This window comes from Polyodon spathula, chromosome 1, assembly GCF_017654505.1.
Source record: "Polyodon spathula isolate WHYD16114869_AA chromosome 1, ASM1765450v1, whole genome shotgun sequence".
Classification (NCBI taxonomy): domain Eukaryota; kingdom Metazoa; phylum Chordata; class Actinopteri; order Acipenseriformes; family Polyodontidae; genus Polyodon; species Polyodon spathula.
In genome coordinates, this window is record NC_054534.1 from 97,163,568 (window position 1) to 97,179,855 (window position 16,288).

The 16,288-nt window shown below is 38.1% G+C and overlaps 1 protein-coding gene across 4 annotated transcripts in view; it reads right to left on the reverse strand.

The window, feature by feature from the left end:
* LOC121324953 (peroxisomal acyl-coenzyme A oxidase 3-like) overlaps nt 1–16,288 on the reverse strand; it is a 62,970-nt gene that overhangs the window by 5,957 nt on the left and 40,725 nt on the right. For 3 of the 4 annotated variants that reach the window (XM_041267189.1, XM_041267198.1, XM_041267205.1), the window contains 3 exons: nt 14,938–15,112; nt 13,818–13,885; nt 13,099–13,185 (listed from right to left, as the gene is read on the reverse strand). In XM_041267189.1, coding sequence (XP_041123123.1) covers nt 13,099–13,185; nt 13,818–13,885; nt 14,938–15,112 — 330 coding nt within the window. Of the gene's footprint in view, nt 1–2,433; nt 2,488–13,098; nt 13,186–13,817; nt 13,886–14,937; nt 15,113–16,288 lie in introns of those variants that run through there. The other variant, XM_041267214.1, reaches the window with a different exon arrangement.

Consider the following 16,288-nt stretch of genomic DNA (forward strand, 5'->3'; position numbering starts at 1 on the left):
CCAGGGAACCCAAGGGGTTGGGACGGCGACCGTGGTACTAAAGAAAAGACGGCAAGAGACCTACATGGTGTTTTTGCATATGCTTTTAGTGCACTAGTTTCTGTGTGTGTTGGCACCAGTAAAGAGAAGTGTTGCACCTAAACCCCAGGACTGTTGTTACTCACTTCTACACCCCACCACCAGCATGATTTGGATTCTCAAAATGCAACTCAATGAATTCAATGTTTGACTGATTTTGTGCACAGTCATCCCTAGCACAGAACACACAGCACAGTTCTAAAGTCGTTTTTTTTATGTTTAATCCTGAGTAGAATATTTTCTTTTGTGATTTATAAGCTAATAAGCCATGTGTAAGACGTCTCATTATTAAGCCTGTGGGTTTTCAGATTTCAATTGGACCCGATTTTAGTTTTATGTTCTTGCAATTTTGGCAAATGTCTGTTTTCTATGAATATATAGGAAGACAGTTCAGGCAGTATAATTTGAACACTTTAATATGTTTCCACTACTGTACCACTGAAGATACATCATGGCACAATGTGCGTGTGTTTAAAGGATATTCATACGTTTGTTTAGTGAATTAAGGATAATAATAAAATTAAAGTGCTTCCAGGTAAACGTATGTTATCTCACTTGCTGATGGTGTAAATGTATTGCAAGTCTTTTGCTAAATCATTCAGAAAAGAATACTACAACAACATACTGTTTATAGCTTCCAACACTTTCATTCCATTTTACTTTCAAATACATTCGTTTTGTAACATTTACAAATAAAACTTTTCAGTTAAAATATATAATTTGTACCAGCACTATTTTCTACTGCTCTGTACTTAACCTTGTGGTTTACTGGTTTAAAAAAAAAATTAAAAAAAAACAAAAAAAAAACAAAAAAAAACACAACAGTCCGCAATATGACACGCATATTATCTGCTATCAGACTTGGGCTGTATCAAGTTCCCGTAACAATAGTGCTAGTGCCCCGTGCTCCATACTGCACCATCTTTTTAAAGAAAGTTATTTTTTCTTTTTTTTATTAACCGTAAAGTGAAAATCGATTAAACCCACAGTAAAATCAGTACTGTAAAATACACGCATGGAACAAGAGCAGTGTTACAGACGGTTCTGGCACGTCCCTTTTGTGCTATAAGTCATTAGATCCTTTTGCACAGAACTCCTCGGTAAGGATGTGCGGTTCTTTGATGGACTCAGATTCAGTTAAAATGTGCTTGCCCACTGACGATGGGAATGAGGATGTAGAGATGGGAGCCCAGCTAACAAGATTTTAGTTTTTGCAGGTATTATTATCAGGCTTTTAAAGACTGTCATACACACCTGTGAGCAGAAACGGACTCACTGAGAGCAGAAACTGACCCAAGACTGTCACAGCTACTGGAAGCAGGCTGATCTTTGGGAAACAAACTGAACATTTGTGAAACTGCAACAAATATTGTAATGACTGTACTGTGTTTTAGAAAATGTTTTTTAACAGATCTGCACAGATCGCGGTGTTTGCAGAACCAGCCCGAGCTGAGCCTGGCGCAGAGTTCCAATCCTGCTGGGAACGGGCTGATTTGTTAGACATGAATTGGATGGTCTAAACGAACATGTATTGATTTAAATAATATGATATACTCTCAGTCAATAATCATAGTAATACTGCATGTACTCTGTTTCAAATAGACCTGTATACTTGGTAGAAAATATTAAGCAGCTGTTATGTACAGTCTGTGTAAAAGCATGCAGAGGAAGGTCGGGCTGACCAGCTCTTGGCAGACCCTTACCAGAAGAAGGCAAGTCTTTGATTTAGGTGCCACACCTTGGTAGCTAACTTTCTGGAGAAAGCTGCTGAGCTGAGCAAAAAAGGAAAAACATACTTTGAAATAAATATACACATGTTCTGTTAGTGTAGATGTTTAAAGTAGAAAAACAATAAAAATCTTGTAATGGAAAAACTAAAAAGACTTAGAAAATTTGTGTACAGGGTAAGCGGTTAAAAGAGCAGACTTATAGTCAAGTCTCTTATTTAAAGAAAGGAATGAGTCCGATTTAAAGACAGTCTCTGATTTAAAAGCAAGTATTCTAAAGTGATGAAAACAGAATAATTGAATCAACAATTTAAAGTCTTAGAACTGTGGTTATATTTCTGGCAGCTAAACCAATGTATAGTTTAAAATGACTGGGCAGTCATGTATCTTATTTGAAAAAAGTATTAAGACTTGTTCTAACAGGAGCCCCTGCGTTAGAAGTAAATCTTTTATTTAGATTACAATTATACAGCTATTACAATGTTATATTTAAAAGAAGCAAGACAATAAAAATAGTACAAACTATAACTCTAACAGTAAACTTACTAAAGGAATACAAACTAATGCTGTAACCTTGATTCTCACCTGCTTGTGGTACAGGCAGCGCTTACAATGACTCATTGGTTTTGGCCGATGAAGCGGGGATTTTTGATGGTCGGCGATTTTAAATCCAAGATCCTCTCTATAATGAGAGATCTTGTTACTATTAACAAATGGAAAAACTTTTCGGATAACAGAAGATAGGAGTTTATCTTACAATAAATATATATATATATATATATATATATATATATATATATATATATATATATATATATATATATATATATATATATATATATAACAGAAATGAATTAGAACCTGGCAGGAAGAGATGGGAATGGAAAGCGTAGGATGTGTTAATACGTTAAATTAGATATTGGTTTGAAAGAATGAGTATTGAAAAAATAGTGTTTCATATTAATCAATCTTAAAACTGGCAAAAAGCAAAGGCTGTCTTAAAAACCTGCTTTGACTGGATTTTGTATGAATATTGCAGGTCAGACTTCAGTCACTATAAACTATACCATTGTAATATGTTAACAGTAGCCTGTACTTAGACATAATTAACTGGGCCTTCCATTCGAAACTTAAAAGATTTATCAATGGAGTAAAATAATATTACCATTTCTAGGAGCAAGTAACTTAATTAGAATACATCTTATAATGCCATTTAAAGTTAAACTGTTGAAAGAACATAGTAAAAGTTTATTATAACAGAAGCATGGTGTTGACAATATTGCAAATATATTGTTAAGACACATTTGGAATAATGTTCACTTAATTAAATCAATTTAAAAATTAGGTCAAATTCACCAACTAATCAAAAAGTGTCTTTCAGCCATTGCAATATCAATTAAACCAAATAATATATATGTTTAGTTTATATAAAGATTTTACTGCAGTAATAAACAGAGGTAATTTGCAGAAAAAGCTGTAGAGTTTGAATGTGAAATAAACAATTTTGGGGTCTGCGTTTTTTCTGTAGATGTTTGTCTCAGACACACAGTATAATTCTGGAAGGACATTAGACCTTCAAAAGATAAGGCCTGGTCTTTGGCACCTCAAAGCAGGATTCGGTGTTGGCTCTTAAAAACAGGATTTGCCAATCTTGAACGATAACCAACGGAAGGTGCTTTTAGAAAGACAGGAGTACGTATCTCATAATATTATAAGAAAATAATGAGAGCTTAGTTATAAAAATTAGGATGTACGCTTTTTTGTATTATCTGAAGAGATACCGGTCCAGACGTCTCTTTAATCGGCCACAAAATGACTTAATGCAGTGAATTTGGAAAAGTGTTTACAGTGGAGTTTCGTATTAATTAAAACACTAGACTTGGCAAGTAAACTGGGTGTGTGGAAACCTGCTTATACAGGCGAATTTTTAGAAACCGAGAGAGGTCAAGCTTGGTACAAGTTAATATAGTTACTATATTTAACATGTTTCATTTTAGCTTAAATTTAAAATGGAAATAACTGAACTGACCACTGTATGCTTATTCAAAGGCTTGTGATAAACCCCTACAAACTTTTCGTTCCATATGTTGTTAACAAATCTGTATATGAAAGTAAACCAAACTGATAAGGTTGTGAGATATGTTACTCAGAAGGACTATAGTAGACACAGGTTTTAAAAGGAGTTGACCGGATCCTTCTAGAAAATATCATTAACTCAAAGTTGGGAATTGTCAAGGCAAACTACTGATGTATTCAATGGAGAGAAAATCCTATAAAAACCAAGGTAAAACCCCAGTCAAGTATCGCTCAACTTGCTAACTACAAGTTGTGTGGTCCATGCTCTGAAGGCCTCTGAAAAACTGATTGCTGTTTGGTCGAAGTCAAGTCTCTGCCTTCTGAAGACAGTTCTTATTTTTCAATATATCCTATACTACACTTAGATATATTGGAAGGTAAGCATTTATTTTAATTTGGTATCACTTTTATACTGATGCATTGCTATAAGGTATAGAAATTATGTTTTAGTCTTAAGAGAGAGATAACCATATATATATATATATATATATATATATATATATATATATATATATGTATATATATATATATATATATATATATATATATATATATATATATATATATATATATAAAATAGCAGGGAGGGGGTTAAAATCCTTCCCTGCTAAAAACCTTGAGTGAGCGGTCGTATTGTGTGAAGGTGTGTTTTTGAATGTTTGTGGCAGGTAAACGGTTTAGCCGTCCTGCGTGATAGTTAGGTTCCTGTTTATGTTTAGTGAGTGCTCCAAATAGGAGCTAGGTGTTTGTTTTGTGTTTATTTCATTTTGTGTTTATTAAAAGTGCGCGTGAGCGCTGTTTCAGTACAATCCTGTGTGTTGGGTTGTGATTCAGAAGGGAGAAGAACCCGTGAGAGCCTGTGTGGCGAGCAAAAAGGTGACAATATATACACACACATATCTCTCTCTCTCTCTCTCTCTCTCTCTCTCTCTCTCTCTCTCTCTCTCTCTCTCTCTCTCTCTCTCTATATATATATATATATATATATATATATATATAATGTTCTAGAATTTAGTGGTGGGCATTTTTTTTTTTTTTTTTTTTTTAGGTTTTTGCATTTTATAGCCTAAGAGCTAAATCTATAATAACCAATATTATCGTATTACTGTATTGAAGTACCAATGCTGTTAAACCTGTAAAGCACTGGATCGTCACCTTTACACTTGGGATTTATGGTGGTCTGCTCACCCAACCAATCCAATATTTAAAGCATTTAATAAACTGAAAAGATCACTTGCACTGCTCTGTTTTGTTAAAACGTCAAATTAAATGACTCTGTGTGTTTTTCTTGATTATTAAAACGTCATCTAGATATGTTGCAAGCCCAGTGCACGAACAATCCACTCACAGGAGTCCGAAACATCTTTATGTCCATGAACGTCTCCCCTGAGTTTAAGAGTGTGCTCAGAGCATATATATCAATAAAAAGAGTACGGGCAAGTTCTGACAGCAGCAAGGCTTAGCCTAGCATTCCTATACACCACAGCTGTGTCCATAACAATATAACCTCACTGTGGTTTTAGTAGTTAATCAGCAAACAGCCCGGAGTGCTCTTAAAACTGCTATTTCAAATCCATCACCTGGCAGAGGGATTTTAATATGGGTTTTAATGAACACACCTGCATTTTCAATAGCTTCTGCAGAGTGTAGTTAAAAAAAAAAAAATCAGTTTAAACATTAATATGTGCAACAACATAATAAACATTAAAAACAGTGCTTGCAAACAACTCAGTTACGAGGCCTTATGTATAATTAAAATACTTTTATATGAACATTGTTAGTGTTTTTTTTTTTTTTTTTTTTAAGATCAGTGCTTGTTTTGTAATGTGTAGTGGGACCACAAAACTGTTCATTATTTCTGATACAGTTTTATATTTCAGTGTCAAGTGTTTGCTGTGATAAGACCTACAGTAGAGGCTGTGTGGTCCAGTGGTTAAGGAATAGGCTTGTAACAAGAAGGTCCCTGGTTCAAATCCAAGTGGACTCATTATGTGACTTTGAGTAAGTCACTTAACCTCCTTGTGCTCTGTCTTTTGGGTGAGACTTTGTTGTAAGAGACTGCAATTGATGCATAGTTCACACACCGTAGTCTCATATCTTGTAAATTGCTTTGTGATGGTGGTCAACTAAGGCACTATACAAAAATAAAGATTATTATAATTATAACAATGCATGACGACAACTGCTACACAGCAGGAGCTAACTTTGCACAGTCAATCTAACATCTAGTGCTTGCATGAGAAATTGTGCGTCCAGACAGAAAGTGTTTAAAATGAACACATGTAAACTGATTTACTCAATACAATGTACACAGAGGGAATTACATATACAATAACTAGGGGGTCTACTTAAATCGCAGTAAATGTACGTATTTTTCACGGGTAGGTTGCGGAATAAAATTAGGATTTCACGGACCTGTTTAAACATTAAATAAACCTAAGTAGACAGTATTTCAGAGCACTATAAAGCCTAAAAATAGTGATACTTGCTTCTGTACTAAAACAAAGTGCTGTCATTTGTTAAAGGCAAGCATGCAGCATCCCCCTGCAGTTGAGTTGCCCATATGAAACTGCACATTCTGCATCCATTGAATTGGTTGGAAGTTAAGGCAAAGCTTTGCCAGATTATACAGATGTGGAAATTGATTAGAAACAGCCACAAAACTCAGCATACTTTAATAAAGGCAAGTACACAGCATGTTCGTTCTCATGTTATTTGTCCCATCCAATAATTTATTTTATTAGTACCGAGTCAAAACAAAGAAAACGTGGCTATTCGGGTCTAAAATTCCAACTGCGAAAAAGTAAGCAGCAGGTTGAGGCGGGGTGGCTGTGCTAGATCGCTGTAGTACTGATTTAACTTGCAGACAGGAACACTTTTTGTCTGGGCTGACTTTCCAGTTTGGTTTCTGAAAGCTGTTTATTTTACGTTCTGTTCAACAGCCTCTGTAGTAGCCTTTTGTTTAATGTGTGATTCTGAAGCTAAATAGAGATTGATCGTATTTTCTCGAGACACATTAAGGAATAAAAAAAGCCTGTCTACAGAAGGAAGATACATAGTTTGCGTCGCCTGCATTGTGCAGTAGTTCATTTAAACATTTTATTTTCCCTCTCAGTACGTGTTTGTATGCATTAGCCCCTAAAAGAGGTGAATTTCGTGGTGACCCCTTAATTTCACAATTTCCGCGAAATCGCATTTTAGGTAGACCCCTAACAATAACACATAAAATAGCAATAATATGTACCTTAACTGGAGAATGTAAGCACCTGGAGAACAAACAACAGAGCAACAGTGTTAACTGTTGTTGAACTAACGCGTATCAACCGGCCTATATATAGATGATATATATATATATAGATATATAATATATATTATATAAATTTCACTTCTTACCCACCTGCCGACACAAGTGCCAGAGACTTCTTACCCACCTGCCGACACAAGTGCCAGAGAGCGAGGTGCTGCTTGCCCGAGTGCCAGAGAGGGAGGTGCTGCTTGCCCGAGTGCCAGAGAGGGAGGTGATGCTTGTCCGAGTGCCAGAGAGGGAGGTGCTGTCTGCCCGAGTGCCAGAGAGGGAGGTGCTGTCTGCCCGAGTGCCAGAGAGGGAGGTGCTGTCTGCCCGTGTGCCAGAGAGGGAGGTGCTGTCTGCCCGAGTGCCAGAGAGGGAGGTGCTGTCTGCCCATGTGCCAGAGAGGGAGGTGCTGTCTGCCTGAGTGCCAGAGAGGGAGGTGCTGTCTGCCCGTGTGCCAGAGAGGGAGGTGCTGTCTGCCCGAGTGCCAGAGAGGGAGGTGCTGTCTGCCCGTGTGCCAGAGAGGGAGGTGCTGTCTGCCCGTGTGCCAGAGAGGGAGGTGCTGTCTGCCCGAGTGCCAGAGAGGGAGGTGCTGTCTGCCCGTGTGCCAGAGAGGGAGGTGCTGTCTGCCCGAGTGCCAGAGAGGGAGGTGCTGTCTGCCCGAGTGCCAGAGAGGGAGGTGCTGTCTGCCCGAGTGCCAGAGAGGGAGGTGCTGTTTGCCCGAGTGCCAGAGGGAGGTGCTGCTTGTCCGAGTGCCACAGAGCGAGGTGCTGTTTGTCCGAGTGCCAGATAGCGAGGTGCTGCTTGCCCGAGTGCCAGAGAGGGAGGTGCTGTCTGCCCGAGTGCCAGAGAGCGAGGTGCTGTCTGCCCGAGTGCCAGAGAGCGAGGTGCTGTCTGCCCGAGTTCCAGAGAGGGAGGAGCTGCCTGCCGAAGTGCCAAGTATCCTGCTGCTGGCGCTGCTACTGCTGGAGTGCCCCATGCATCTGCCATTGTTGGAGCGCCTCAAGCACCCACCACTGCCAGAGTACCCTGTGCCACCACCCCATGCCGCTGCCCGTGTTGCCACTGCATGCATTGCCATTGCTGGAGTATCCTGCAACGCTGACAGCGTCGCCATTGCTGAAGGGCTACAAGCCGTTATCAGCTTCGCCACTGCCGGAGGGTCCAGTATCAGAATTGAGGCCATCCTCTACAGAGAACCCCCAAGCAGGGAAAAGTCACTCGGGCTTAGGGGTTAGAAAGGGGGTTAAACAGGCACCTCTTCACAGAAGCCCAGGGGTCACCAAGGGGGTTAAACGGGCACCTCCATACAGAAAACCAAGGGCAACCATGGGGGTTAAATGGGCACCGCCTTGCAAAAGCCCAGGGGTCACAAGAGGGGTTAAATGGGCACCCCTGACAGGACCGAGGACCACCATGGCTGACGGAGGTGGCGAGGGGACCACTTCCACCACAACCCCAACCAACCCGCCCGCCAACCCACCTACAAGAATCCAGAGGAAAACCGGACAAGGGAGGAGGGTTTGGTGTTTTCAGGGGGGAGGCGTTGCACTACAAAAGGGGAAAGGAGGGGTTTGTTTTAGGTCTAGGGACCGCATTGTAGCGCTCTCCAGGAGCAACCTAGCTCTGTTGTTGACCGACAGCGGCTACCTGCAAGCCTTGAACCGGATCGTAACGATGCCAGTGGGTCTAGAGACACACCAATTGTAGAGCAGGACTCTCAGGCATTGCACCCTGCAAACTTTTTGGGGACCTAAAGGAACTAAGGTGGGGGCAATGCACTGATCTGTGCATTTGTGTTTCCTGCCACCACTGTGTTTACCTCTGTATATGTAATTCTAGCCTGTTTGTTTGTGTTCTGTGTCTCCCCTGTGATTGGTCCAGTCTGTGTGTGTTCCCATTGGTCCGAAGTGTGCGGCCAAGTACCAATGAGATGTGTGTAAGCTCTGCACCCTGATTTATATACAGGGAAGAGCTAAGTGGATAAAACAGGCTGTGCCCGGCAATCTGTGTAACGGTTTTTGACAGGGTGTCAAAAGAAAACACTGAAAAGAACCAAGGTCTCTCCTGTTTTTTTATTGTAGCATCTCTTGTGAAATGCTACAATACAATCTCTGTGCCAGGGAAGTGTTTGCATTAAATGCCAGGGAACTATTTACTGTGTGCATAAAATGCCAGTGAGTGACGTACATACATAAAAATGCCAGGAAATAGAACTATATTAATCAAATGTCGGGGAAGATAACTATATACAAATTCCAGGGAAGTGAACACATTTCTTTATTTCTCAGTTACTGTCATATTTGCTTATTAATAATGTGTTTCTTTCAGATTTCAACTGAACCCGAGTTCAGTTTTAAGTGCTTGCGATTTTGGCAAATGTCTGTTTTCTATTAATATATAGTAATGTAGTTCAGGCAAAGTTCAATTTGAACACTTCAACCTGCTTCCACTACTGTACCACTAAAGACACATTGTGGCAGAATGTGTGTTTTTCTTTTTAAGGATATTCATGTTTATGTTTAAAAAAGTGAATTACAGTTAATAAAAATGCTCAAAAATGCCAAGTAAGCAACATAAAATCTGATTCCAAAAACAACAAAACCAATGCAATTTATAGCAGATTTTACTTCAGCTCACTTTGATTGAAATTTAACATTGACCATAATATTTGTAAATCCTCTCAGATTCTCCTGCTCTCCTCCCACAAAACCTACAGTAAGCTACTATCTCCAGCTGCAAAAACAAAACAGATGTTTTTTGTTTTTGTTTTTTTTCCTTTAGGTTGCCATGGAGAAGAAAAATAAAGGCTGTTTTTTCAGGTTAAAAAATTGCTTTTTATGGCATTTCACCGCCTAAATAGGTTTTTCAAGAAATTTCACAATTAATCAATACTTACCAATGAAGAACAACAGTGTTGCCTCTAGTTAAAATAATTTGACTTATTATGCAGCAAATGTTCCTAAATATTTAAATGCTTAAAGCTTTTCACCATCAGTTAATTATTAAACAAAAATAAAAACATAAATAAATGTAAAAATAAGACATGTGAAATGAGGACAGAGAGATCTTTAGCATAAGTATTTCCAAACGTAGCTGTGTCAACGCTTGCTTTATTTTTAACTGATATTCTTTCAGAAATGGGAATTTTCACTGGGAACTACATATTACAGAGCAATGGGTACATGAAATTGTGAAATCAGTGATAACCACAACAATGCAGCCTGATCAATTGCCTGCAGGGGTGCAGCTCTCCTGCAGCACGGAAACATTTTTAAAAGCTGTCCTGTTATTTTGAACCTCCCTGTCTGGGCCGTAGGGTTGCACAGACACCTCAACACTCCCTTCCTCCCTTGTTGTCAACCTACTGTCTGAAGTTAGGAAAAAAAAAAAAAATCTATTTGCTTTTAAAGATTTATTTTTGTTATTTTTATTACAGTTGGCAAAGCTGCAGACAAAGCAGAAAGAGGAATTATCATTTCCGCTGTGCTACCATAACTTGACTGGCTGGTGCATGTTACTATGGAAACAAGAAAAGGATTGGCTCTGCGAGATCAAAAGGGGTGGTGGAGGTTCTGCCAGTTCTGAAGCACAAAGCCTTTATTATAGAGCCGAAGTTCTGTTGTATGTCAATGCTTAGTCGCCAATGTGATTAGTTTTCAGTAAAATCTACTGGCCATATTAAAATTCAAGATCACATTTTGCGACCTGGGGACCTGATTTGAACCACCCTGTGTGTGAGACAATTGTGCAATGACAGAAACACAACAGAGAATGAATAAAGAAGGAAACATGGGAGATGAAAATGACAAAAAACTGTGTAGAACTCCCAAGAAAACACTGATCCTGTATTGATCAGTGTAAACCACCTCTCCAAATAATAATGTGTATTCTGGACTACTTCAACTTTAGTTACATTCCATACAGTAAACCCATATAAAACATTTAGAAATATCAACAGTTAAAAAACCCAGTAAAAATGACATACCCGATACGTCAGGTGAAGAGAGCTGAAGTCGGTCAACAAATACTAAGAAGAAAATGTATATTGTTGTGAACATTGTATAAACTGTCTGATCGCAGCGGCACAAGATGCTTCTGTATGGAATGTGGTAGACTACAGGAAGTCAGAAATCAGAGCCAAAAACTGCAGAGAGGTGATTGTTTACAAGGAAACATGTGCAGCCGTCTAAAGACTTCTGGAGAACCTGTGGTCAGTCCATAAACAACCTCTCTAAGTCATACTACCGTAGGATATAAGGGGAGAAATGTATCTGCCCGTGCTATCAAACTGTCTGTAGTTAACATTTTCTTTAAAAAATGTCCAAGTTTAGATTTTGTTTTACAAGATTACATACCCTCTTATGTGTTACATACTGCAAGTAGCTAGTGGTTGAACTGGGATTTTAAAAAATCAAGAGATGCTGTCTCTCAGTCCTCATCACTATAAAGCCTCATACTGGCTTCAGGCACACTCTAATTAAAGACATGACAGATAAACTTGCTTAGGAAGACATTCCTCAGGAGGGACATGCACTCGGGAGACAGGCTGCTGTAATGTGTGTGTGTGTGTTTGCTTGTGTGTATGTGTGTGTGTGTTTGCTTGTGTGTTTGTGTGTGCACGTGTTGGAGGGTGTAGACATCTAAACAAACCATTACTGAATGTTGATACATCCTACTGCAGTATTACACATTTGTTCTACAATAGCAGCTGCCCTGTGACAGCCCAAGACAACATGTGAAATATCAGTGTAGCACATCTTCATCTTTGGTTACTATTGATTTGACTACTGTACATTTGTATGGACATTTACTCTGGAAGCTCACTAAGGGACAACTGAACCACTCTTATGATGAAACCTTGTATGTATGTCCAAATCGAATTGTATAAAACGTGTAATCTGTTTTATATCTCAACTATCAGAAAAAGGGGGCTACAGTTCCACCAGTTGTCAATGACATCACCCCTACCTACTGTAACAATTTCTTGTGCTTTCTGAGTTTTACAGTCCAGAAAAATGACATGATGTTGGTGTGCAGTTCAACTCAAATCCTTTATTATATTGGCATGCATACCCCTTACTAACCTTCCCTTTGGAATTAGCGATTTGATGTTCCATGTGGGTCAGCTGATTGTTAGGCAGCTGTTTAAATAAATTACCTGTTTATTTCTTCACAATTTATAATTGTATCCTTGTAATGCGAGAACTGCCCTATTATTTTTATGTGAACCCCAAATCATATCCCTTTAGCATTTGTTTTATTGTCTTTGCGCTAATATGGCATAACTCTTTTTTTGGGATATTTTCAGTACAAATTCTTGGGTAATATAAATAACCTAGCCTATTATGAGTTTTAGACCAAAATTGTAAAATGTATTCCATTAACAGGAATAATCCCCTATGCACAGGCCACACATTAGAAGGTGTGCTGTACATACATGTTATAGTATTCTGTATACTACAGCACAATGGTTTTACTATGGTAGTATATGAGGTGTGCGTGTTATTCAAAAGATGTTGCTTACACAAGGTATGTGACCCAAGGCTTCTCAGTCATGCTCTATATACGGGTAGTGCAATTACAGAGTATGAAAACTATGGTATCTACAGTTATATAAATTAATTTGCTAAGTGTCAGCATTATAGTACTCTTAATTCCAAACAATGTAATTACTTGACAAACTGAATCATGATTCCCTGGACATAAATAACAACAAGGCTTTGTCTCTGCTAAGCAAAGCTTTGTTTCCTGTTGAAATGTGAAGAAAATGTGTTGTGGTCTTTGTTTGTTTGTTTCAATGCAGCATACACATCTGTCATTTTATATTCCTTAAGAAAATGGCATTTATTTATTTATTTAAACCACAGAGCAGTTAAAGGACTGCACAGGAGTTATGCAATGTTGCACTGAAGGCTTGTTCCTTACCTCACCATCTGCCTTGCCAATTGGTGAGTTCAAAATGAAGTCAGGAGGAGCAATGACATCTACCAAAGAAACTGAATCATCCTTCAACTAAGTGAAAACAAGAACACATTGGATTAACACACTAGCAAAGCAGTCTCCAGCTCTAGAGTTACACAAGTCATGAGAACATGGAGCATTTTCTGTTGCTAAAACAACACAACTCTGTGATGGTAGGGAGGTCTGGCGGACACCAGTTGTTTTCCTCATAATTCATACTTTATCTGACTATCGAAAGAAAAAAAGCAATATATACCAATAATAGTCAATACTGTCATTTGGAAATGAATTAACAAATAGGTTAACAGAAAACAGTACATGAAACAAGTAATAAACTCAGCATACTTGTACTATAATTACAAAAATCTAACAGATGATGCCAACAATACCCATCTGGATTGTTAGTAGTGGCAAAAAAGGTTGGGGTTATGGAATGCAGACGCAAGAGTCTTTTTTTGGAAGGGGCTGTTATTGATACTACTTTCATTCACTTGTATTCGATGTAATTTTCCTGATATAGAATTTTCCTTATATAGTAACAAACACATGTGCCACCCATTCCACAGGGATTAACATTATATGAAAAGGCAAAACTGTTTGCAATTAAAAAAATCTACCCTTTTTATTATAAGCTCTTCTTTATTATGATTAGCGAACCAAGAGTATTGTAATTGTATAATAACCTGAGAACAGAGCCGAAGGATAGCGTTTTTAATCATTTCAGCAGGCTGCTTTCCAGAGAGGAATCCACCTACAAAAAAAAACAACACAAGACTGAATCACATACTAACTAAACTAAATATTATTATTATTTTTTTTTTTTTTAACATCTGGAGTAATGGTTCCAGAAATGCAATACAAACTTGTAAATTAGTCCAAAAACAAACTGTCACAGCAATTAAGCCTGTATTGCACTGTTCAACTGTTTTAATATGTATTATATATTTGATATATTTATATTATATATTTTAATATGTATTATAGTGTGGAAAGAGTGTAAGCCTCACATTCATAACTTCATAAAATCCTTGCAGTACATACCACCAATATACCAATGTACCGCACGTTCATTACAAAACAAGGTTCACACTAGTCCATCCAATTCATGTACATGTTTTTTTTTTTTGCAAAGCAACACACTGCAATCATTACATTCCCTTAAGACATTTGATACATTTAAAGAAAAAAAACAAAACCAGGAAAACTAAAAATCGTTGCATGTGCATATATAACATTTGACACTATATACTGCATATATAAAACATATAATGAACAAAAGTAAATTAAAATATTAAGTTAATGCCAAACCTTTTCTTTGTTGTTATTTTACTAAAAGCCTAAAATGTTTTACTTTAATCAAACACATAAAACTTCGTTTTACCATTGGAGTTCCTTAACCATAGCGAATGTTCTGAATGAGGGTGTTAGAGATTAATTTCAACACTAGTTAAACTTGCTGTACATCCAACTAATTATCCTAAACTCTGAAAAAAGAAACCCGAATGGGTGAAGAAATCCTGAAACGCTTTGTCAAGATGCTAGATATGAATGTTTCTGTGTGCTCTGCTACACGAAGAAGGAAAAACTCTTTTTGGAAGCCTGCAGTGTGTGTACACCAGTACTACATTTAGGCAAATATGACTAAAGTTGACCGGTTGCAATATTTCATACCGGTAGGTATTCTTTCCATAATTTAAAATACACTGAGAATGTGAATAGAGCAAGTAAAAAAAATAAACAAATACCAGGCTTCATGGCAATTGAAAAGTGGCAAAATGACTTGGTTGTGAACAGATAAAATACCTTGGTATAAAACATCCATATGAGTGCTGAGTGTCCACAGGCCGTATAAACCGCTGAGGCGTTTCAGCACTGGCTGTAGGCTGGCCGGTGTATCAGAACTGTGGGTGTAATCATGGAACCTCTGCAATACCGTGTGCTCTATAAAGGCAATGGCTAAAGAGCGACAGTAATAAACCTGAAAAAAAACAAGGGAAAACAGACAAAAGTTTTTTTTTTTCTTTTCTATTTAACTTGCTTGTAAGTATTATCCTGGAATCCAAGATTGAGTGCTTTTGATGTTACGACATGGCTATCTTCTGTAAACGGGAGGGGAGAAAATCACTCATCTCATGTTTCAATTAAAGCATGTTATCCTTATTTACATTCAGAATATACAATTAAAAAAGGAATGGTTTAAAAATAACTTTGAGAAGTTTAGGTACAAGTGATTTTGAAAGCTCCTTCCCACATTAGAGGCTGTATTAGTGTACGACAGTATCTTGAGAAAGCACACTGTCTGCATTTACCCCTGTGGTTGTCTTAAAAGAAGTAAAGTGGCCCGCGGATGCCTCCTGGCAGGGCTGTATTAAGGGCTGAGCAAAAGCAGAACTCCATTTTAATATTACCGCAAGGGGGCTGTCATGGGGGATTCTCTGTATGACCTTCATATATTTCTTGCGAGTAAGCAGCAAATTGTTTTGCAATATCAATTCCAAAGTACAGTGCTTGCTGATTGTGATGATACATTTATGGCTCACTATGGTACTGGAATCCTCATATAATAGACAGGAATGCAGAATAACATAAAACACAATTCAAAAGTAGCATGCATTTTTTTTTTTTTTTAATTCTTTACTGCATTATGACATAATTCAATGAGAAATGGCACTTTTGTTCTGTGATCAGCTTTAGAACTCCAGGTGTGACAGACGCAGCGATACGTAGGCAGTCCTCCAAAGATTCTTGTGTCAGTCTGTTTCATGCATCTGTTTTTAATATTTCATTAATTGTGGAATAAGCCGCTTCACATAATTAAGTAGATCCAAACATGGAGACAACAAACAGAGCCGGTGGTAGTTGTCTGGACATACTGTATATAGGCGGACCAGAATGATTCCAGATTTGCTTTGTTAATGAATTCTGTTTTCAGCAACAAAGATGCCCACAAATATATTACTAGCTTTAGTTGATTGTGGGAAGCACATGCTTTGCATGGGACGAGAAATCACCATCGGGGTTGACTGAAAACGGAACACAGACAAAAACAATGAACTACCTGGGAATGCTGAAGTTGTCAAAGCGAGCACTGAAATTGTCTTTCAGCTGTACAATAAAATCTGTCATCGTTAGGAGTCATTTTGAGTAATGTTTC